Raw genomic sequence first — 24,665 nt, 5'->3', positions numbered from 1 at the left:
ACAAGCATGCACGCAGGCACGCGCGCCCGCAGAGTCGACTTTATTTTCACTCATCTTTTCGTATGTCCAGTCCACGCATGTGTCCGTACATCGTACTTCTATAAATATCAACAATCGCGATGAAACGGTTCGTGCCCTGTGTGTGAACTTTCCGAAGTCGACAATGTCTCGGTCGTTTCCGAAGCAATGTTGGGGTCAGTGTCAATCGTAAATGTTGACGTTCACTCGCGTCGGACATCAGGATCGGCTGGAATGTCGGTATTTCCTTAACGGAAATTTCCACCGACTGCTTCGCGTGCCTGTATAATCGTGTGCAGTTTGCGAGGCGGTTTTACGTACCGTAGGTTCACCCATACCAACCTACCAACGCGACGTCAACGAATCGGAACAGATCGAGAGAAGGCAGATCCTACGATCGGCTCGATCGGTTATCGCTCGTTGTCAAGGACGCGGAGATATTCCCGAGGTTGAAAAAATTCGTCGCTCCTCGGTTGGCACTGTGTATAAACAAATTCCGTTACAATTATCCATCGATGATCGAGTCTGTCGCCTAGAGCGGAGATCGGTTTACGAACGTGCATCGAAAATCTTCGTATTCCGACGACCTTTATCCGGCAATCGATCCTTTTACGGGAACGCGGATTGGTCGCGAGGAGTAATCTAACGACACTCGTGGGATCGTGACGCTACACAGCGATTGTCCTTCCAACCTTGTCTCTTGTCCACGGTGCGGTTGAGAGTGGTTTGACAAATATACGGAAATAGCACGCTCGGACGGTTTCATCGCAGCGCAGTCAGCGATACTCTCGGCATTATAAAGCACCGAATTCTCCAGGACCTCGCCGGTTTCTTATATCGCAAACATTATAAATCTCGAGTCTTTCACGGTTTAACGTTCTCGATGTCTGTACGTATAACGGATGTCGGGCGATTGTAGAATGACCTTGGTTAATCCTGATGACACGTACGAATTAACCAATGTTCGGATCGCCGTTCTATTATTCTTGTCAGCTTCGTCGGTGTCGCAAATGTTGAAAGCCTACATAAGATTTGAATTGAATTTCCTCGAGTAAAAGGGTTGAGATCGTATCGACTTCGGTATATACGGCTGCAGGAATAAATAGAAAAAGAGAGAGGGGAAAAGAGACAGCCGTTACCTGCAGCTCACCTGATAAATAGCGCATGAGTCACGCGGCGACATTGCGACGCGTACATATAAACTGTTCCAAAAATACTGTCCCGAACATTCGTCGTTGCACGATGATACATGTACAAAATGACACGCGTGTGAGCGATGCGAACTCTTCAAGTAAAAAATAAACAAATGATCCGGCAAAGATTGTAAGAAATCTATTCGAATTTTGTCAAAGATAAGCAAAAACCGTGGGGCATTTTTTCAACGAAACACATCCATCTACGAGCCTCGATTGTAAATTTGGCCGAGTGTTACATCGTCCGTGCAGCCATTGCGCGTATAAATTCGCACGTGTAAGTTGCTTCGTGGCGGTAGGCGGAAAACGCCACGAACGATCCTATTTCGGACTGATGACGTAACGGGCAACTTTTGAGTAAACCTGGGAGGCTCAATCCCCGGTAATTTTCGGGGGCGTACGTGAGTCCGCGGTCGTTGTTCCGTTCGCGAGATATAAATCAGCGTTTCGTGCAGCCCCGCTGATAATTTCGGATATTTCACAATCAGTGATTTGAAAATAAAATGTTTTTTCTCTTTCTTTCTTTTTTTTTTTTTTATCATCTTTATTTCCGAACGGTCATAAATTTTTATGAAAAACTGCTGCCGGTCGGTGCAGAAGATCCCCAACGTACCGGCGACTTTACAGGTACAGCTGCATCGTAGAAACGGGCCCCACCCGCAGATCTGTGCATGTGTCATTTTATTGTGTCATCCTGCACCTGAGAGAAAAAGAAAGAGAGAAAGAGAGAGAGCTGTAAAACCGATCACTGCTCGGTACGTGCGCACCTATTTTGCTAGGTATGTAGAATTTACATGGGTGGGTGGGTAGGTGTTAGTCGGTGCAGAGCGCAGATCGTTTCCTGCATATGTATTGTACGAAGAGATATGTTACACGTGTGCATGCCTCGCCGCCTATTCGCGCTCGCGATATAACGTGTGTGTTACTCTATCTCTATCTCTCTCTCTCTCTCTCTCCCTCTCTCTCTCATGTATGCGCCAAATTGAGGAGCTCGCGAGATCCGAGGCTTACATAATTGTATTACAAGAACCGTGATGTATGGATACAGATTACATTGTATAATATGGCACAAACAAAAAATGACATTTGCGATCATTTAGTTAGTCGCCTGTAGATGCGTGTGTGCAAGATGGCACGGAATATAGTATACGGTACGTATACAACTACATAAGGTTTTTATATTCAATAATAAAACTTACTTTGTGTGGTTTCTGTCTCTTTTTCCTTTTTTTTTTATCAGGGTTTTTTGATTTTGCCACACATCGACGCGATCCGTCGTATTAATAAGCTCGTCAGCTTGCACGGAACAATTTTTGTTTCACGATATCCGTATCACTCACCTAAATCGAGAGCAACCGATCAATTCTCTCGGCGGTGTTACGCTGCTCATTGTCGATCACGCCTGCAGTGAATGCTGCAGGATTGAGAATATTTCGCTATTGATATGGGGTGGGGGAGGAAAAAAATACTTACCTATCGATACTTTACTTTTCGGGAATGATATTTCCGGTTTTCGGGAAACGATCGGTATTTCTTAAAATCACAATATATACCGAGTACGACATAGAGACAAGTATGGATATCCAAAGTGTGCAGAAGACAAAAATAAAATCATTTCAGGCGTCTTCATCTTCGAGAGAAATAGAAAAATGCTGGCAAACTCGATACGTATTAATGTATATGTATGTACACAAGTATATACACATGTATGTATAACGCATAACGTACATAGATATAATAAGACGTACGTGGCATGCGCCGATGACGTAAGAGACCGTGCCACGTTGTATCGTACAACCGAATGTACGTACATAGGTATTCGTATATATGTGTATATTTATATGTATATGCATATGTACGTACATGTATAAGGCACATGCACATTTGCCCGCACGATATTATACGCGCAACAAGCCCGTGGCCGGTGTAATAATTTTCTGGTGTGAACGGCCTGTGCCCTTGAGGCATGCTGCACGCCCCGCGGTCGGCGGGAGATTCAAACCCCGACACGGAGAGTCGAGGCGACGAAAGTAACGGAGGCTCGGCGATTACCGACGACTTGGAAATTGAAAGGATATCGAAAAGCGATCAAGGGTTTTACAGTACGAGATTCTCTCCTGTGAAACACGTCAAATTCATGCAACGTCGATCGATACGTTGGGTGGAGATTAATTAAGTACAATTCGGACGCGGATTCGCGTCTGTATGTTCAAAGAGGAAGAAATAAAGAAAGATAAAGAAAAAAAAAGCAGAGGAAACGAAGTAACGGAGGCGGATTGATAGAACGTTCGGGACCAATTAGCGTGTCGGGGAATTGGTTATAGGAATAAGAGAGGCGACGATTTCGTTCCTTCTTTCCTCACTCCACGTCTATCTCTACATCTATCCATCTCTATCTATCTCTCTCTCTCTCTCTCTCTCTCTCCTCACGGCGCTGCTTTCTCGGGCAACCAGCAGCGTCGATGCACGACGACGCCCCTCGTCCTGAATGCGTCCCCCGGGTCGGCGCCAAGGTCCAGGGCGGAACTCGACCACCCGCATCAGCCCGCGTTTCACACACGTCTCCGCATCTGTGCACGCACACATGTCTCAATGTGTAAACGTATCGCGCCTCGCCTGCAATTATTCGTACGTACATACGTGATAATTTATACACCGTGGATGATGCATGCGCGGTTTACAACACCTACGTATAAATATGTAATCGTACGTTATTACGCGTAACCGTCCCTCGCCGATTACTACCGTTGGATCAATTCTAACATCGGTACAATCAAGGTTTTGCCGTTTTGTTACAAACACTTGTTCACCTTGTGCTGTGGATTTTTGTGTAAAACCCAGCGCAAAAGTTTTGAAATTTGTCGAATTTTTACTACAACGGTAAAATTCTGGTTCGTGTCGTAATTTTTTGTTTTTTTTTTTTCTTTTACTCCAATTTTGTGATATAAATTTTTATCCCATTGTTGACGACAACGGTTATAGGGAAAACAGAAAGTACGGGGGAATGAAAGAAAGCGATACACGGTTGAACAGTCGATATATTTGTCAACAAGTAATTATAGTGTTGTTAGAAAATACGCTGCGCATACGTGTATACATACACTGGTATTGCCGTGCAGCTTTTGTCCCTCTACACTTTTTCTCCGGTTTCATTCGCATTCTTCATTCATGCTTGTACAGCACATGTGTATAACCGGTACGCACACGTACATACCTACTACATGCACGTAACACGCTGTCGAAAAAGCGCGTATTTTCGTACAAAATACACAAATAGTAATTCACCGGCGCATCTTTGCGCAGGCGCTTTGACCATGTTTTTACGTACGCATATGTACAATATGTGCCTAGATGCGTGCATACGTGTACGGAGGGGTACAATGGTACATGTATGTGTGAACCTACACGTGCATCGGAGGCAAACGTAAACGGTCGAGTGGTTTGAACGGAAACGGGCCCGGGTCAGAGGCTATTCACTGATAATGACGTCATCTCCTCACTGGCGTACATGTCAACTTGAAATGTTATCACGCGGTATTATCAGGACCCAGGGGTTAACGCGGTTTTAAAATACGTAAATCTATACTCCGTCTATCTGCATGTATTATATATATATATGTATACGTATATTTATTGTAGACGGGTTTATACGACGCCGCGTATGTATGCATAAAAGTTGTTCACCCGCCCCGATGTCACGGTGTGTGTGTACGTGTGTGTAATAACCCACGGGCCGGGTTCATTCATGTACCTACTACCGACTCACGGACAAGGCTTGTTGAAGAAGCTGAGACGCTGAGTGTCCGTGTGCGATACGGGGCACGCCGCATACTCGAGTCAACTTTGATACGGATAATTCGGTACGGATCTGGCAATTGAAGAAATTGCCTCGATACCTCCCTTCTTCCTCGAATAGGTTAAATCTTGAGGACCGCACGACTTCCCTTCCATTATACGTGCGGCGGGCGGTCGTCCGATACGCGTATAACGTACGTGCACGCATAGCTATGAGCATATATGGCGTATCGTCGCCCACGCATCGCCGTTACTGCACACTGGAGGAGGAGGAGGAGGAGGAATACGTAACGCGTGTCGAACGGCTCGACGGAGGCCGGAAGTTAGATCCGGGCCTTGGCCTAGGTCGAACCTCAGCGTCGAATTTTTCACGAACATCGCATCGCGCCTTTGTCATTGTATTCGTCGAGGACGAAGCGACCTTGTCCGGAGTAAATAATTTCGGTCAGCCTCCGCGAATCTCACTTTTCAGAAAAGAACGGAGCAGAACGGAGAGCTGAATTCAGAACTTCCTTCGTGGATGGCGAGGGCGGAGGCTCGGTTCTGTCTGTCTACCTTGTCTTGCCGCCTGTTGCCCTCCTTCAGGGACGCCGGAACCACCGGCCCACGATAGCCACTGGTTACGCACGGTGCGTACACCTTTACGCATCGTTGGAGTTAAATACGACCACCGTCCTCGTACGCTACGGGGAAATACTACCTACTACCTACTACCTACTATCTGCTACCTTGCACGCCCCGCGTCCGCGAGAGTCGAGCGAGTAGCGAGTGCCATGGAACGGGTAATGCCTGTGACCCAACGAAGCCGCCTTCGATAATCGACGGTATCGGAAGCGAGACGAGAGGAAAAAAGAAAGAAGAAATTATAAGTAAAAAGAATATGAAAATAAAAGGAAAACAAAAACGAAACATTTAAACAAAAAAAAAAACGGACACACGTATACGGCGATCTTGTCGTTTCCCGGAGAAGTTTAATCGGACGAGAAGAAGCGGAACGAGAGCGAAAGTGTGCTCGCTGCTGTAATACCATCGTCGAGTGAGATCCCTTATACTTACAGGTTTAACGTCTTGTTTCACGTTCGTCTTTACTTCCGGCGACCGCAGACGCTGCTCCGATCTTTAAACCGCCCTCCCTCCCTCCCTACCTTTCCTCATTATTCCGCCCTACCTTGTCAGTTGCATAAGAGGTTATCCACCGCCGTGCAGGCTCGTCGTCCGAGAAACCACGTACGGGTATGTATCGTTGTACCAAGTGCCGATGCACCTACGGTTATCCGAAAAATTAATTAATCGCGTGGATGGATCGAATACAGGATACAGTCTCGAAAAAACCACGTCAACTCGATCTTCAACTTTTTTTACTCTCTTTTTCTCATCTTTCTTTCCTTTTTCCTGCGTCACCGTAAATCCTACTTAGGACCGTTGAAAATCAACGATGAGCCGACAAACTAGTCGAGAATAACGACGATCGTCGCTGCTTGGACGGAGCACTTTTCCACTTTGTCGACGAATACAGGCCTTTTTACTTCGCCGAGAAGTTGGAAAGTGTTCTCTCTCTCTCCCTCTCTCTACATTTTCCTTTTCTCTATCCTTTCCATCTTCTCTTCGTCACCTGATGCATGACGCGCGTCTCGGTTTCGTGCCTCGGCACGTTTCGTTCTGCGTTCCTGCCACGCTTCGCTCATCCGCCGGCCGTGGTTCTCGTCAAAGTGGGAAGATCACCGGCGGAGAAGATGTCGGGAGGGGAAAAAGAGGTGGCGGAGGAGGAAGTAGTGGAGGAGGAATTTCGAACTTCGGTCAGTGGTGGGAGTCCCCTGCCCGACGATAAGGAGGGGCGGCAGGGAGGAATGGGGGGAGGAGGTCTCACGGCCGGGAAAGAGGCGTCTGGTGGCCCTTCGCGAGGCTAGAAGCCTGGATGCGTCTCCTCTCTGGCCGAGACACCGCCGGCGGAGAGGCGCCGTTTCGACGGAGGGCGTCGTGGGGCGGGGGCAGTCGCGGGGTGGGGTGTTAAGGGAGAGGGGGCAACGACGGCGTTCCCCTACCGGCTCGTCCAACCTCTGATCAGCGCATTTCGAGATCGGACAGCATTCTGGCCTGGTAAGTTGCCAGCGTCGGATCGTAGTGAAGTGAAGGGCTCCTCTCGACGCAAGACTTTTTTTAAATAGTAAAAAAAAAAAAAAGAACGGGCTAATATATACCTATACATACTGTTAAACATATATATATATACATTACACACACACACACACACACATACATACATACTGATAGATTCCGTTAAACGGGACAGAGTTCGCAGATCGAGGAATACGAAGGAATAATAATCGGTGGCGTAAGACCCAAGTTTCGAGGAATATTTTTAAATTTCATTTACCACGGCAAGGATAAGTCTGCCGAAGAAGAAGAAGAACAAGAAGAAGAAGAAGAAGAAGAAAAAGAAGATATATTGGGATAAGGAAGAACGAGAATTTAATAATCGTACGCAGCCGTTGGGAATGTAGAAAAAATTTTAAAGGAAGACGGCTGTATCGAAACCAGTTGACAAAGATCGTTGCGTTGAAAAATAAGTTTTCTACACAGACGTTATACAGTAACACAGCTACGCGCACGATTAATTGAATCGAATTAATTAATTATATAATTAAAACTAACTTAATGTTGAAGGAAAAACGAGAGAAGAAGAGAAGATAAGAAGAGCCGCCACCCCAAAACTCAACCCGTCGAGGATCTATATTAATTATACGCTTATTTATTCAATACAATCTTGGACGTTCCGAACCTATTTATTGCATAACACGTATATACATATATATATACATATATAGATACATATATGTACCCATACATAAGTAATAATTATTGTTGTCGAAACAATAACGATATTTAAAACCAGACAACCGAGTTCTGCCGAGTGCTGGAATAGGAAAAGGACAGATCGTCGTTTTTCTTTATCCACCTATACAGTAAGAAAATACGAGACTGAGAATTGAATGGAATAATCAACAAAGTGAGTAATGTGTGTGCGAGTTATGTGCATATAAAATTAAGGAATCGTCGTTTCGGCGTTCATACCGTCATCGCCGTCGTCGAAGTTGTCAACGTCACTGTTTCTCGTCGTGACAACAACAACGATAAAAGTAATAGTAATAATAATAACAACAACCACAACACAGTAATTGTAATTATTGTCATTAACGTACAAGCGTCGTACGATTATTCGACATTGAGGGAGGTGAAAACAGTGAGTCGAGAGTTTGAAAAGAAGAAAAAAGTCGCCGGTTTATAATATATATTTATTTATATTTTTCATCCCTGGTTCTGTTCTGTAAAATTTAATTGTGTGCGGTGCGCGGTGTGTCTCTCCGTTGTACCTATACGTATATGATATAAGATCCCGTTTTGTGTTTCGTCGTTTTCATCATCATCATCATCATCATCATTATCAGCATCATCGTCGTCGTCGTCGTCCTGTTATTCTTCTTCGTTTCACCGTATCTGCGTGCGCCCAGTCGTTTGCCAAATCCGAGCGTATATAAATAAGGATTTTGTACAGAGAAGAGCGTGGAGGAAATAAGTAAGAATCTACGATGGATCTTCTCTGCTGCGAGACTACCGAAACTGAGTGCAGAGCTTACGCCGATCCGGCGCTGCTAAACGACGACAGAGTGCTACAAAACCTTTTGAAGAGCGAGGAAAGGTACGCGCCTAGCAGTTCATATTTCGAGTGCGTGCAGAGGGACATTTCGCCGATGATGCGAAAGATCGTTGCCGAATGGATGCTAGAGGTAAGTCGGATAAGATTCCCTTCTCTCTCCCTCCCGCCCTCTCTCTCTCTCTCTCTCTCTCTCTCACACTTTTCTACGGCGCATATTCCACGCGTCCACGTGTCTCTCTTGACTCTCCGGCACACGGTTACTTGCTCTATTGCCTGCCTGCCTGCCTGCCTGCCGGGGATTTAAATTCTATCCGAATGACCCTGCGTGTCCGCCGACTCGGTGTTGCCGTTTCTGCCGGCCGGCTCGCGAGTTCCGCGCCTCGTGTGCCGATGGTCAGTTGCGAGTGACGGAGGATCGACCGCCTCCCCCTTTCGGTCCCCTTCGCCCCCGCCAAGTTGAGGTCACGTCCGCCAGTCGCCAACGTCTTTAAAGAATTAAACGTACGATTACGCGTTATTCCTTCTATTATTTATTATTATTTATACGATTTCTTTTTTCTTTTTTTCTTAAGCGGCGAGAACGCCGATGTAACAAATGAATACGCTTGCCGGTACGTTGCTACAGCCGTGTCTCTTCTTCTTCGCGTGTATCGTACGGTTACGGAAGCTTACCGATTAAACGACTCTCGCGTAACGTAATTTTTATCCAACCCGCGCCCCCCTCCCCCCCCCCCCCCCCTCTTCCTCTTCTTATGTTCATTTCTCCGTCATTTTTATTCTCCCACGAAATTCAATTGCCAATTTGCCGTAGAGTTTTGTTTGAATATAATTTAGGTGGATGATAGATACAGGCAACCTACTGTAACAGAATACATAGGTGTACTTGTTTGGCAACGTCGCAGCGGGTGTACGGTTATGTTATACATCTATTCGAACCTCCTCCTCCTCTCTCACGTCTCTCTTTTTCAACTCTCTTCTTTTTTCTCGCGTATAGCTGATATTACGCGCGTACATATTGATCGATCATCGTCGCTCGTCTCCTCGACGGTCATATCTATTGTCGGATGTCAAAGTCCCGATATGTGTGTCGCGCAATGCAGCAGACGACGGTATCCTCTCCTCCGTTCCACACGCGCCGAGACTCCGCAGCTATACCTACGATCATTTCGTTCGTTCGTTCGTTAGTTAGTTACCAGCCATAGTAATGGCTCGGTGGCCACTTCCGGTATACCCGGGGCTTTTGCGTCTTGTCCCTCTTTCTTTGCCGCCGACTTTGCAGCCGTTGTTCGTACGTTACGGAAAACGGTGAAATTGACGCCCGGAGAGTGCAAGAATTCAAAGACGGAAAAAAAAACGGTGGAATTCCGGCAACGTTATCTTCGTATAATCGCGGTACACGCCGAAGCTAAACTGGCGAGAACTCGTCGCCCTCGTCGTAATTGCCGCATATCAGATACGCGTACGTGCACTCTGCTAGTACGTAGTTTGTAATCGGGACCTTGACGTGCCGGGAAACGTAGGCAGCTAGCTCACTCGTAATAGAACAGAGAACAGAGAAGACAAGACAAGGTAGGAATACGATGTGGCAAAACTGTACGACGTGACTTGAATGTTGAAAGTAAAGTTTATTGGCTTCAATTCTTGACTTTACAAGTTTGTCCCACCTCTGATCGAGCGCCCTAGACCCGAGTCTACGTCTCGTCAAATTTTATCCCAACAGGACCGACCGAACCTGATCTTGAGCTTTTAACTTCCCCGTATTACGTAAAGCTTACTTTACCGGCACCCTCGTTACCTCGGACCAACGTTTCATCTCGCCAATGGATGCAGTTGAAAGCGAGAGAAAGAGGAAAATGATTATTTTTTTTCACAGCTATTCCACACCTTTTCCACCGTCGTCGTTATCATCGTTCCAATCGGCTATCGATCGATCGCGTCCACGCGCGTCGGTTCCCTTCAAGCGTGATTACGATTATAGGGGGCGTGCAGGAGAGGCAGGGTCCGTACATGTACCTGCAGAGCCAGCCGTGTGTAATAATTTTAGGGAGCAATTAGGAAGTGCCGAGCGGCGGCATGTGGCCTACGTATTTTCACAACTACGACTCGACGCATGCCTCCGCAGCGAGAAACACGCACATGCCGAGGCCTCGGCTAAATTAGTCAAGTTCGGTATCCGTGTGTGCGCGAGTGCGATACATGTATTCACACGCGTGTTCGGGGGAACCTGCGGGTCGCGGCACCGTCAAAAAACAGCGTCAGCTGCTGCCGCTGCCGGAAAGCAGCCACCTGCCGAACGGGGGTTGAATGACTGACTGACTGACTGACTCTGACTCTGACTCTGACTCTCTGACTTACCGTATACCTACTTCCTTTCTTCTCTTCGTCCGCGTGCTGTTGCTGCTGTTGCTGATTGCGCAATCTGATTTTTAAACCCGATTCCGTCCCCGCCTCGATCTGATTCTCGTCTATTTTCACGATAACATGCGCCGTGTATGTTTATTGTGTACGCTTATCCGCTGTACGTGCATTCCTCATGGAGCGTAAGCTTATACCGGTAAAATAGAAAAAAAAATAAATAAAAAAAGTGCTGGAATTTCTCTATACCTTTCGCACTCTCTCTCTCTCTCTCTCTCTCTTTTCACTATCTTTTACGACGATGATGATAATTTTTGTTTTCCTTTCTACCGATTCGTCATTCTTCTCGAGTGTATTTTATGAACGCATTGTATCGGATTTCGATCGATATGTTTGACAGCGATCTGCGATGATCGTGATATTTTTAATATTGTACCTAACGGAAACTAAAATTCACAACAACAATGTGTACGATAATTATAAAAAGTGTTTTTCATCGTTCTTGAGAATATAATTGTAACGCAATTGTCACTCGGCGCGTAGGAAAAATTCTCGTCGTTTTATTATCGAGAGCTGCGATTATCAACGATTGTTCTAACAATCGAAACGTGGGAGAATTTAAGGGCGTAAACGCAGCGCGGTCGCGGGATCTTACGCCAAAATCTTGCCGAACTTCTATTTTTAGTTTCCAGCCAACTACTACGCGACTTGGATTTTAAAGAGAAACCCTCGTTTGCCTTGAGAAAAGTGATGCACGTTTCGTTTCATCCTCTTTTTTCGCCGCTTCTCGACCTCGCCCATGAATTGCCTGAATGTTCGATATAATTCTCATTGTGTCGGTATAGTGTATTCATATAGGTATTACATGCATTGTCGTACACGTTATAGGTACCTATATACATACATATATATACATATATACATATATATATATATATGTATATATCACGCGCACGCAATAATCAAAGAAAAGAAACTGACAAAGTTGATAAATTATCACTGACAGTTTGCCCCCGAAAACTGCAGGTATGCGAGGAGCAAAAGTGTCAGGAGGAGGTATTCCCACTGTCGATGAACTACGTCGACAGATTTCTGTCGATCTGCCCGATCAGGAAATCCCAGCTACAGCTCCTGGGCACCGCGTGTCTTCTGCTATCCTCGAAGCTGAGAGAACCCCGGCCTCTGTCGGCCGAAGTCCTCGTATTCTACACCGACAATTCCGTCAGCTTCGACGACCTCTGGGTGAGTGCATCACGCAATATCAATTTTTTATTTCTACCTTTTCTACTCTTGCCTAACCGTCCGTAGACAGTATCTCTGTCCTACGCGTACCACGTTTACGTGTACGAAGTACGATGCTTTTCGATTACAGTCACAGGCGTAACTCGACTGGTTCTTACGTTTTGGCAACGTAGTGCAAGTTACGGAAGTTAGCGAGTAGCTCGTAAGCACGTAAAACGGTGCACGTAAACGTAGCAACTGTTGTATCGCTGATGAAATATTTGGTTCGACGTTTCTTCGTTTCTGTTAAATAACTATACGGGCTGCAGGATGTGTGTATACATAGGTATAATATATGTAACGTGCGACGAGTTGGGTGCCATGGGAACGTAAATAAATCCGGCGATAACGTCGGCAGTTAATCAAGTTATACGCGGAATCGCCTTCTCTCTCTCTCTCTCTCTCTCTCTCTCTCTCTCTCTCTCTCTCTCTCTCTGTCTTTCTCTCTCTATCTATCTCTCTCCCTTCGTTCGTGGGAAATTTGCCTCTGCGCAGTTGATCGTCTCTTTCGCTGATCTCGCTTTTATTATTTGTACTGTTTTGTAGTTGTACCGTGAGCACGAATTTAGTCGTCGATCGTCTCACTTTTCTTCCCGATTAATTTCCGTCATTTCGCTCGACGACGTTACGTTAAGCATACATCTGCACTCGATTATGTATACTCGCTGCGTTTGTATATGTAAGTATAAGCCGAGGAAACCACGCTCCGCGACTTTTGAATTTCTCGTTTCCGTTGGCGAGTGCGCGATAGGTATATACGTCTACTCTTCGTGGGTTTCCTATCGCGGAAAACTTGTGGGTTTTTAAATATAGAATCACCGCGGAAAGTGGGATTCGGGTAATATATAGAGAGAGAGAGAGAGCGAAGATCTGTGATGAAAAGGAGAGATGAAACGAGAGAGGCTGCAAACGCTGCGTAGTCTTCGTTCCATTTTCATTTAACTCGAATATTCCGTTTCTTCGTTCTTATAATTTATCAACGAATGGTCGATATAGCGTACATAGTAGATGTTACATAAGTGATAACGATTATATCGTACCAACGCGCTTACTCCTATTACTCTTACTCTTCATTCATTCATTCGCTGTTGTTACTGGTATACTTTTATTATCGTTATCATCATCATTGTTGTTTTTATTATTAATAATATTGTTGTTATTATTACGCTTATTCGCGAAACGAATGTCCGAATGTAACGAACGGGACGCGATTCGCGAGAAACCCTTCGCGTACTGAATTCGACGAATAAACGCATAATGCTACACATACGTCCTGTGCTTATGCGCACGCGTGTTGTACGTACATTATTATTTACCACATCGGCGTACCATGTAACGTAACATCTGCGAGAAGACGAAAGAGAGAAGAATTGTAACAAGGGGCCGTATATATATATATATATATATATTATGTATTACAGAGCGAAAAAACCCGGGAGTAGTTGTACATATATACATACGTACATTATTTTACCCTGCCCGTCTTTCCTTGGCGGACGGGTATTTTAACGGATTTATGTAAATATTCTTTGAAATAGAAATGAGAGGTTTAAAATATTGTTGACTCATTTGCAGCCTCTCGCTGGCTCTCTCTCTCTCTCTCTCTCATGCTTATCCCAACCTCTGCACCTTCGCATCTCCGTTGCAGATTACGGAATGTATATTATACATACCTATGCGACATTGGAGGGGGCTGAGGGGGGCGACGCAATATATATTTATTACAAAAGAAATTGATAGTGTAGTTTTCCTGCAATCAATTGATGAAAATTCTTTTCATACGGGCGCACTATCGCAGTTGAATTCACGTTTGACGATTCGACGAGTATACGCGTACAATTTAAAAATACATACATCTTGTTGTATGTCCCGATCGATTATTATTGTTGTCGCTGTTGTTGTTGCTGTACATAGGCATGGACATTGCGCGTAACTCGATTCGGTCATGTGTTGTATTGTTCTGTCTCCCTCTCTCTCTCTCTCTCTCTCACACACAAACACGCGTACACGCGTGCAAGTGAACGTCTATGTGTAACGTAACTATGTACAGTATGAATAATAGAAGTAACTTACAGACGTAGGTGTAAGTAAACCCCGAACGTTAGCCGGTCGTAACGTGCCGCAAACAACAAGCGATAGCTCCGGCAAACCTGACAGATAACTTGATATTATACGTTTTCTACGTGTGTACCGGCATACATGTACATTATACGTGTACGTGTATTGACATATAAATATATGTACACGCGCGCTTATAATAGTATTATTTAAAATCTATGTGGTGATATTGTATATATTATTATTCATATGTACGTGTCTTATATATGTTACATATAGGTATGCTATATTGAAGACTGCTGCTGCAGAGATCAGACAACGAACATATTCTCTATTTTTTTTTCCTCGCGTTTTTTCATTATTTTTTTTTTTTTTTTTATTGAATTATTTTATTTTATTTTTTTATTCTCTCAACTCACATTCCGATTCTTCGAATCGCGACGATTCTACTGTGCGTATGTCCAATCTCCGTTAACTCCATATTTATACAATTATGTCATTGAAATCGTACGTGTGGTGTTGTCGCTTCATTCACAGAACCGAACGTAGATAATTTGTACGCCACGTAGAGTATATCTGTGTGTATTTTCCGATAAGCGTACAGAAACGTTGATATAATATTATTATTGTTTTTGTTGGTGTTTTTGCTGTTGTTATTATTATCATCATCATTATTATCATATACCAGTACCATAAACATGGTCCTGATATTGAGGAAAATCTGCGAAAAGTTGTTTGAGAAGTTGAAAAATTAAATCTCGTGATTAAAATCGACTCTCGATATGAATAATTTAGTACAACGTATACCGTATCGCATAACTGTAGCAGATATAATATTCATTTGAATGAAGTCGATCCGTGTATTATCTTCACGTATAGTAGGTCAACGAGGGCGACGATTGATAAAATTTGGTCAAGTCGCGGTGTAACTTTTTATCCACGCACTGATTATACCGTACGTATAATCATCTCGCACGCGGCAGCGTTGATAATTTAATATTCAATCAGTGCTTAACACAATTTTTGGCCAAATTATAAACTTTCCGCGCAGTATTCTCTCTCTCCGTATCCGTATCTCGGCGTGAAAGATTTCAAATCTCGTCGTAAGTATTCCGAATATTGTATACGACGTGTTGAAAGAAAGGAGGAAAAACATGCACAACCGTCAAAGGCTCTCGTCGGATTAAATTTCCCCGATCGAAGTTCACTCGCTCAGGCAGAGGATTTTCGCGTCGCGTTCCTTCCCGAAGGATCGGCATAGCGTTATTAGAAATCCTTGGCTCCGGCAGTCCGGGAGATGACGGTCCTCGTGCCGTTCCGGATCACGCGTCGCGATGCGAGAATCTGTGGGGAGAAGGAGGAGAGGAGAGGAGAGGCGAAGTACAGGGGACGTAGGGAGAGGCAGGTGGACGCCAGGTGGTCGTCCTGGAGCAGGGTGCACCCGGCGGCAGCTGCCCTCGAATCGACGCCGTCCGATCATCGTCGAGGAAGACGGAGAGAATAAAGGAACGATGGCAAGGGGCTTTTATTTTTATACTCGTACACGTGGATAAACAATTTTTGTTTCCGAATGCCGCCGAGACTCATTCGCGAGGTGAAGGAACCGGAAGGTTGTCTTGCGCACACCAGGGATGTAATAGGTATACAGGGTGCCCATTTTCCTGGGGAAATTTGAATTTTTTTTTTTTTTTATCTTGTCCAGAAAACAAATTGGCTTAAACTGACCTTTTTTGTACAACAATGTTTTTATTCAATTTCAATTGAATTTTAACCGAATATAGGGTTGATAAGCCGAACTATTTGGGTTTTGGTAACTTTACCAGAAGTGGGGGAATTTTTTTCCCAATTATTTGCGGCCACTCTGTACGTAGAATCGCATACGACGTACCTATGAACAATCGAAAAACTCGATGGATATCAAGAGCGGCTACGGAATCTTGTCGAGGTAATCGCGAGTCGAAAATTCTCTTTGTTTCCTTCTGCCAGCTAATTATTTCTGCCCCTTTTTGTTGCGCGCGTCAATGAGCACGTGGACGATGTCCGGGAGCTATTTGCGTATGTTGCGCGTATACGTTTCTACACAACGTGCGCACGCTTGTAACAGGGACTGAAACGTGTATAAAGGTATACCTACTAATTTGTAAACTGTTGCTTTTCACGCTCGTACACGCCCACCTGCCGCAAGACACGGCTGCGGTATACTTATGGTTACTCTTACCACTGCGCTCAACATTTTACCTACCTGTATAACTGCAAGCTGCAGAAACAATACGCGGCAATCGTCTCGGTGGCACCCTCTTGTATACCTGTGCACCCTGAAGAAACGTACCGAAGATGCTTTGCGCAACTCCGCATACTCTCTGATGTTATACCCGCAGTCTCGTAGTTTTAAGTATCTTACCCAAGTAGGTACGTACCTGTGCCTGTAACCATTTTATACCTACCAACTACCGGCTTGTTCCTGCAGTTATTGACGCCACTGTTGCAACAACTTGGCGTCTTGTGGTACATGTTATTGTTAGTCCTTTTTGTAACTTACAATTAGTCGGCCTTTGGACGTAGGTTATTAATTAATTCTTGCATGTAACGTGTTGTACAGTACGAAATTTAAGCGATGTTTATCATGCACCTGTAATTCAGGTGGTTGTGATAAGCGGAGTCTATGTATAGGATTGGCAGCTTATCGAGATCAATCGTTTGTATGTTAATCGACTCGGTATCAAAACTGGGAAAAATTCATTTCTAGGTCTCGGAAGTATAGAAAATCGTTGAGCGCCTTTACAGCACAGGTATGCGGTACGATCGTAATCATGTGTGAAAATCGTCGCAGTCAAAGGGTCGGAAATTAATTGGCGAATATACGTGACACGAAATTGCGTTAATTAGCCAACTGGTGAAAACGTAATAGCCGGAAACAGCTGTGATGTGGCTAATAATACGTATACCCTGTCCAAACCAGTGTATAAATTGAAATCGAGATCTATGGAAATGATCAGAAATTCACTCACTTCCTGGATTTTATCGTCGTACTTATAGAGTGAATATTGGGTGTGTAGGGACACACTATACATGCACGCCTTACAGTCTCGTTTAACAGGATGTGATTAACGATAAATTCAAAAATCAACGGCTTGTGGACGCGTTTACTTGCCTTGACACGTGTACACGTATAATTTTTGAAAGAGAAGCAAAATAATGAATAAATATATATAAGAGAAAAAGAGAAAAAAATGGGAGAGATTACGAAATTTACACGATATCGCGGGAAGTTGAATGAAATAACCGGCGACATTTCATTACGGATATAATAGCCGATAGTTTCGATATCCCTGTGAAAAAGACGACGACTGGAGCTCATTGTCAGTTGTGTGTAACTTCTCACCGGTACGATGAATGAGAGATCTCTGCAGCTCGTCAAATCATGACGTAAGGTGTACGATTCCCGCGTGCGTGCGTGCGTGCGTAAGCGTGTATAACACGTAATGACATAATATGCATGCACACGCGCGCGCATAGCGTCTACACGTGTATTTTACATACACGTGCCATATTATACGTGCAGCCGACACATCGCACGCTTACAACCTTGCAAAATAATTTAGGTACTCGCACACCGGCGTTATACATGTATAATATACTACGTCGAATAACTAGTACCATGTATATGTGTAGTAGGTATATCCAGTGCTTAAACTACCAGGGAGACTAATTTTTGCCGAGGCATTAGAAATAGTTTGGCCATGAGAGCATCGGAATCGCGTTCGTGCCGCTGCGGCGAGGCGAAGAAAATGAAGAGGAAGAGGAAGAGGGAACGGGAGAGGGAGAGAGAGAGGGTCTCGGCCAGTGACCGAGCCGAGGCCGCGATCTCCTCTTCTCTCTAGTCTAGAGTCTAGGCGCGCGTATGCGTCTATATATATATCTCTATATATCTATATATATCTATAAACGCTAACGCGACTCGTTTCCTCTTATAACCGTGCGCAAGGTGGGGTATTTTCTATAATGCCTTGTGATCGGGGAGAACGTCTCGTCGTTAGTGAGTTTTTGCAAATTGATAGGGACCCCCCCCCAATTATAGGCACATTTATTCAAAGTCCGAGTGCTAGGCGTTATTATATGTAATATGTGATACTACGAGTTGATTGAATTCAATTGGATTGAACGTAATGTAAGAATTCGGGTGATTCGAACGTTATAAAAAAAAAAAAAAACATGGAAAACTGGGAACACCGGGGAAAAGAATGATCCTTAAAGTTCTAACGTCGATAAGCGAAAAAGAGCCCAACGCGTGATGTTAAAGAGAGGTGATGTGAAATGGGACGAGAAAAATAATGACCGAGGGAATGAGACTGAATTCAGTGGGGAGGGGTGGGGGATGACTATTTTCGAATTTTATAACAGTGAGTCTGAAGTGGTAAAGTTCTCAAAATATGAATATGTTTTGCCGTGTTATGATCACCGCGTTTCAGACATTCCGAAAATTGCGAAATAACGATATTTCATAACCGTGAATCATTGCAACAACCTTGCTTAACTAACTTCGGATTCATCCGAGGACCGAGGGAGGCGGATATTCGGTTCGAACGAAATCTCCACCCACCTATCGATGTCTATACCCGATAAAACAGTTGTTCCCAATGTCGGGCTGTGCCTCGTTTCTTCTCGGAAGGTGTTTTGCGGTTTTGGCTAATGCCATTTTTGTTTCGGATCCCTCTCTCTTACTTTTTCTCTTCTTCCGAACCCTCGTACCTACCTACCCAAGCAACTGCACGCGTACAAACGCCGCTTTTACAAGTATCTTTTCTCCCGGCTCGGGATTTCGGGAGCGGCGGAAGAAAGAAAGGAAGGAAGAAAGAAGGAAGGAAAGAAACTCAACTACGGACCGGCCGATGCAGGGAGAAGAGCTTGCGTGCGTGCTGCTTGCCTGACCGCCTGCCTTTCCTGCGAATGGAATGCGCGCCGCGCGCGGTTCGGTCATTCTGGTTTTTGTTGCCAGTTATGCGCTGACCGGGGTTGTATTTTATTTTTGACCGGAATGGTAAACACCTTGCTCCTCAGAGGCGCCGCCCTTCCCCAGGGTTTCCCTCTCTCTTTTCTACCCCCTCGACGCACGGCTTGAACCATGCCGCCGTCACTTACCGCCTCTATCGATTTCTCTTCGTCCGTTGCGGGCCCAGATAAATCAGGCCCCTCCATCCCTTCCTTTCTTCCTCTCACCCCGGTTTCTTGGAAGTAACCCAGGTAGAAGATATACCCGCGTATTATACGTATAGAGTTGGATCCCTCCTGCCGCTCTTTCCCATTGAATACGCCTGCCAGCTTCCTCCGGATCCCAACCCTCGATTTTACTCCTCAAATATACGGGGTGTTGGCAAAGTTTGACAATATATTTACTTGCGATTATTCATTTTACATCTTATCACACATTCGACGAGACTTTGTTACACGCGTGTGTATAAATATAGATAACTGCCGGAAAAACCCTCAAGATAATTTTTAACCCCTCGTGTATAAACAATAAGCTTAGAATTTTCGTGCAGTTGGAAAAAAAAAAAAAAAAACTCATTTCGATCTTACAATTCAAGTACAATGTAACAATCGTTACGATCTATACCATAATCGGCACCAGTTTTTATTTTTCCGTTCCTTTGTTTCGTCGCCGACGTTTCCTCACAGGTGACGCGTTGCAGGGCAGCGCTTGCAGGTGAGCCACAGCAGCGGACAGTTGGTGTTGAAATCTCTGATAATTGACGAGCGGTCGCCTGTGACTCGGTCACTGCAGGACCTACCTGGTCTCCAATTTACGTATCGCTACGCGCACCGCGTGCTTCTGCACCTCTGACCCTAGCAGCTTGCGAGCTTCTCTCACGCATTGCGTGGCGGCTGTTCGCCCGGCCAGCCGGCTAGCTCTCTGAACCTGAGGGCACATACCTTGCACCTGCCCGTCTCGCGTAACCCGTATGCCTTTCGAAGGTACGCACAACGTTGCGCCTCCGTGTATATCCGTTTCCCCCTTTGTAGTTGCGCGAGGCCGCAGCCCTGTGAATAAAGAAGGAAAAGTGACGGGGATATCGTATGGAGAGAAAGAGATGTACGGATGCAACGCGTGAGAAATTTCTTTTACTCAAATTTGAATTACATATCGGCGCCTAAAGCGCTTTGCAATGAAATCAATCGAAATTTATTCATATATGTATTCTTGTTGCAAACGACGTAGTCGTAGGGAAAATGTTTAACGTTTTTTTAATGTAACGAATCAAGTCACTCGCTATTTATGTATGCTGGTACAGAGTTGTCTTATGCAAGTTTCGCTGCGGACTGTATATTGTGCAAGGTGTTCTTCTTTTTTTAACGCGTTTCTTCTTCTTTGAAATTTTAATGTTTGACCGACGAATGAAACTCATACCTGTACCTACCACATTACTGACGTATACCCTGCATTTTACGAATGTGTTACAGCGGTGGGAACAGCTGGTTGTGTCGAAGCTTAAGTGGGAGTTGTCAGCGGTGACGCCGGGCGACTTCCTTCTACACATCCTCAGCCGTTTACCGGTTGATCCACCAGCCTGGGACTCCCGGATGATTCGGAGACACGCGCAGACCTTCATTGCCCTCAGCGCGAGAGGTGAGATATCGAATTTCTGTCCATCTTACCCGAAAGTACCGGAGGAACCGGCCGGAAAGATTTAACGAGAGTAAAATACATATATGTACATATCGCCAATTCTGTATAATACATCGCAGACGAGTCTCTGCGTTTAATCGCCAATTTTTCCGCAGCTACGCTGCTAAGCATCTGCGATATCGTAATACGGTATAAACTCGATTGCGAAAAAGGTTGTATTCCACTGCAATACAAACAGCGAGAGATGCAGACGCGCCGGAGACCTTTAATGGTTTAAAGATTGCTGTTGCTGCACGCGTTTAAATGCCCTGACGGTAGCCTGCGGCCCCTCCCTTCGCCCTTCCTTCATCCTCTGCCTCCTCTTCCTCCTCTTCCTTCGTCTCTCGGTCGGTCGGTCGTTATATCGCGACTCGGTGGCAAAAAAATTCAGCAAAGATACTCCTCTCCTCTCGACCAGAGCTCGTTTCGCTCGCACGCCGGCTGGACCGGATCGCTTCCCACGGGCCAAACTAGGCAGTAGCGGGCAACCCCTCCTGTTGAGCTTGCTTACACATACCTTATACCCACGACCAACTAAAGCTTAAACGCGACAAGGGCACGTGCGAAGACCAGATCTCTCTCGGGTATGCGACTTACGCAGTAGCGTAATAGCGAAAGATTATACAGTCTGGCAGAGTATACATTTTCTTTCGGATCCCGGCCAGCTATTCGCTCTAACGAGCTTCAATTACAGTATTAACTCGTTTCTCGCGTACGAAGTCGCAGGCAACCCTCCGACGTGAAATTTGATTAAAATTAGTTCAACCAGTAACGGTAGATGACATTTTTCTGAATAGATTTCGATGAAAGTGTCCGTAGAATTCGTTGGACAACCCAACGAAAAGGAATGGGCGCAATTTTTCCGATCAATTTGGTCAATGCCTTTACGACGCTTAATCGCAAGCAAGATTTAGCTACGCCCCTGTACCCAACTTGTCCGATTGCATTATACCTATAGGTACACGCGAGGCGGTATTGCTGGCATTGTAATATCACAGCGACCGAGTTTTAGACCCAATGCGCGGGTCGCTTCGATGGCTCGCGGTAGATGCGATCGGTAGGTATAAGGTATAACACGTACGTACGTACGTATGTATGTGCCCCGGATTAACAACCTGAATAAGAAATAATATGTGCATTTGTAATTGGAACCCCAGGGACGCTCGATCCGATTTTATCGGCGAACGCTTATTGTTGGATTTCCTTACACCGAAGCCCCCATGTCGCTTTCGTTCTCGTAGGATGTATTTCTTCAATTTGACTCGGATGTTTAACCATCTTCATTGATAGCTAAAGCTGATTTTTTTCGACCACTTTTCGTTACCTCAAACATGCCCTTGGGTTAAGTTGGGCTATCGCTACGTTTCGAAACGTTTCTTCGATAATTTTACTAGAAACATCAAGTCGGCAAGATTTCGAAATAGCAAATAAGTAAAAGAGATTTATTTTTATTGTCTGGACTAAATACTTTGGGAACGAAGTCAGTTTGATAAGATTGCAGCACCGTATAAACCTCTCATCGTTTTATAAATAGTAACTAACTTTTATTCGTATTTCGTTTTTATCTTTCAATTTAAATTCAGTACCGCACCATTTCCCGCAAACTGTTTGTCATTGGCTCGGGGTTGATGGCTCTGTATTCGTATATTTGCTGTATCGAACGTATTGTAATGGTATTGATAGACCGGCAGAAACAACTTTATTTGATTGAAATAATGCGACGCTAGAAAATTAATTCATACTCGATCCAATGATAATTCAGTCGACTTATTCCTGGTACAGGTAATTAATTGAATAGAGCGTCGAAAAACGTTTTCTTTTTTTGTTCATAATTTTATTCCTCTGTTATTCCCATTACCGCAACTATATCGATAATTTTAACGTACGCCGTTCACTAAAAATTACCGAGGCATTTTCACCGTGTCAATTCACGTATTACACATTTGTTTTGTTACATTTCATTGTTATACGTATATACAACGTGCACACCGATATTTTATACATATCGTCGCTAGCCTTGAGAGCGTTCGTCCACGCGCACCGCAGCGTCGACTGGTTTCAAGCCTCCCCCCCCCCCCCCCCCCCTAACCTCCACATCGTACATTCGAAATACAGTTTGCATACGTTGCGGGATATTTTTTCAACGTTTAAGCAACATTATTTAGGAAACCGGCGTATTGCGAACCTGCACAGACGTAATCGTCAAGCTTGCGTCGACTGTCATTGAGTATACCGTATACAGAGTGAATTCTAGCAACTGCACGGTCCGTCGTCTGCTTAAAATTTAATGCGCACGCGCTACAATCCGAAGACGGCTGTTTTCCAGGGTGACCAACCGTCGTAAGTATAACCTCAAAAATTTTGCCAATCGTGCTCGTACTCAGCGCAGTAATAATTTTTGAGGTTTGATACAGGGCGGCGAAATGACGGTTTCAGGTCATCCTGGCGAACAGCCGCTCTCGGATTGTACGTCGGACGGATCACGTGCAGTCGTTGGGAATTCACTTCGTGTACAAACGTACACAGGGTTATTCGTTTAACGATCCTTACGAAAAGCTCCGGGGCACGGTTACAGCGTCTCGCTTCGCGTTTCGGTTTCCGTTTTTCGCTTTCCGTTCGCGTCTCGAAGCTCGAGCATGTACGTACCTAACGTAGCACACTATCGCGAATCGATCTTCTCGCGTCGTAGTAGGTCTGCGGCTGAGATTGCGTATCCGGAATGCGGGAGGTGAATTAACCGGCTATACGGTAGGTGGTAGGTGGTAGGTATTATACCTCGTATACCGCTGATTGCGAGGAGCCGGCAACCTTCCTCCGTTCTGCACACGTATTACAGTTTGCACACATACGTTCACGGGCACAGAGTCAGTCTCCGCTTGCGATTCGCGCTCTCTGCGTTCGCCACCTTGTAAATACCTACAGCAGAATTGAGAAGGTGCGCGCCTCGTGCACCCGCGCCGATTTGTCACGCACGGACTTGCGGCGAACGTGAGAGCGAATACGATGCCATTGCCTTCTTCTTCGCTCTCCCGTCTCGTCCGTAGTCGATCGTATAAACTCTGGCTGCTTAAACTGTTATGAGAAAATAATAAGGGAGTGTAATTACGGATGTGGATCGACTTGCGTATTACACGCATGTCCGTGCAATTTTGTGTATAGAGAAACGATTCAATTTCAACGCTCATGCAAATATGTTCCTCCGTTTCCCCGGTTGTTGCTGAGATGAATGGATGTGAGAGCGGATCGATGCGCCCGACAAAGAAAAAAAGAAAAGAAAGAAAGAAAGAAAGAAAGGCAATGTCATAAATGTACTTATGTACAAGCGAATGTGAAGAAATTTTCGCTTTTGTTGCAGAATACAAGTTCTCGATGTACACACCGAGCATGATTGCGGCGGCCAGCGTCGCGGCGGCTTTACACGGTCTTGACTGGACGCGTAAAAGCGGTTACGGTCTGCCCCGTCTTCTCGACGAGTTAACCCGCATCACCGCTATCGAACAGGTTTGTGTATATATATTTATACTTGCACAATATATATATACAATACACGATACACATGTATGTTTAATGATATACTATGTGTGTGCCATAACCCATTGTTCTGCACCGCGGGTTTTTCGTCCTTTTTCTTTTCTTTCCCCCGTTT

General features: G+C 45.0%; 1 protein-coding gene across 3 annotated transcripts in view; it reads left to right on the top strand.

Annotated features, from left to right (window-relative positions):
- LOC124185427 (G1/S-specific cyclin-D2) overlaps positions 1-24,665 on the top strand; it is a 120,926-nt gene that overhangs the window by 92,189 nt on the left and 4,072 nt on the right. Inside the window, exons 2-5 of one of the 3 annotated variants that reach the window (XM_046576192.1) lie at positions 8,560-8,791; positions 12,043-12,258; positions 20,815-20,980; positions 24,375-24,520. In XM_046576192.1, the coding sequence (XP_046432148.1) occupies positions 8,594-8,791; positions 12,043-12,258; positions 20,815-20,980; positions 24,375-24,520 (726 nt within the window). In that variant the 5' untranslated portion in view covers positions 8,560-8,593. Of the gene's footprint in view, positions 1-7,089; positions 8,792-12,042; positions 12,259-20,814; positions 20,981-24,374; positions 24,521-24,665 lie in introns of those variants that run through there. The other 2 variants (XM_046576191.1, XM_046576193.1) reach the window with 2 other exon arrangements.

This window comes from Neodiprion fabricii, chromosome 6 (genome assembly GCF_021155785.1).
Source record: "Neodiprion fabricii isolate iyNeoFabr1 chromosome 6, iyNeoFabr1.1, whole genome shotgun sequence".
NCBI lineage: Eukaryota > Metazoa > Arthropoda > Insecta > Hymenoptera > Diprionidae > Neodiprion > Neodiprion fabricii.
Note: the sequence above shows the minus strand (reverse complement) of the source record. Positions and strands in the feature narration are given on the sequence as shown.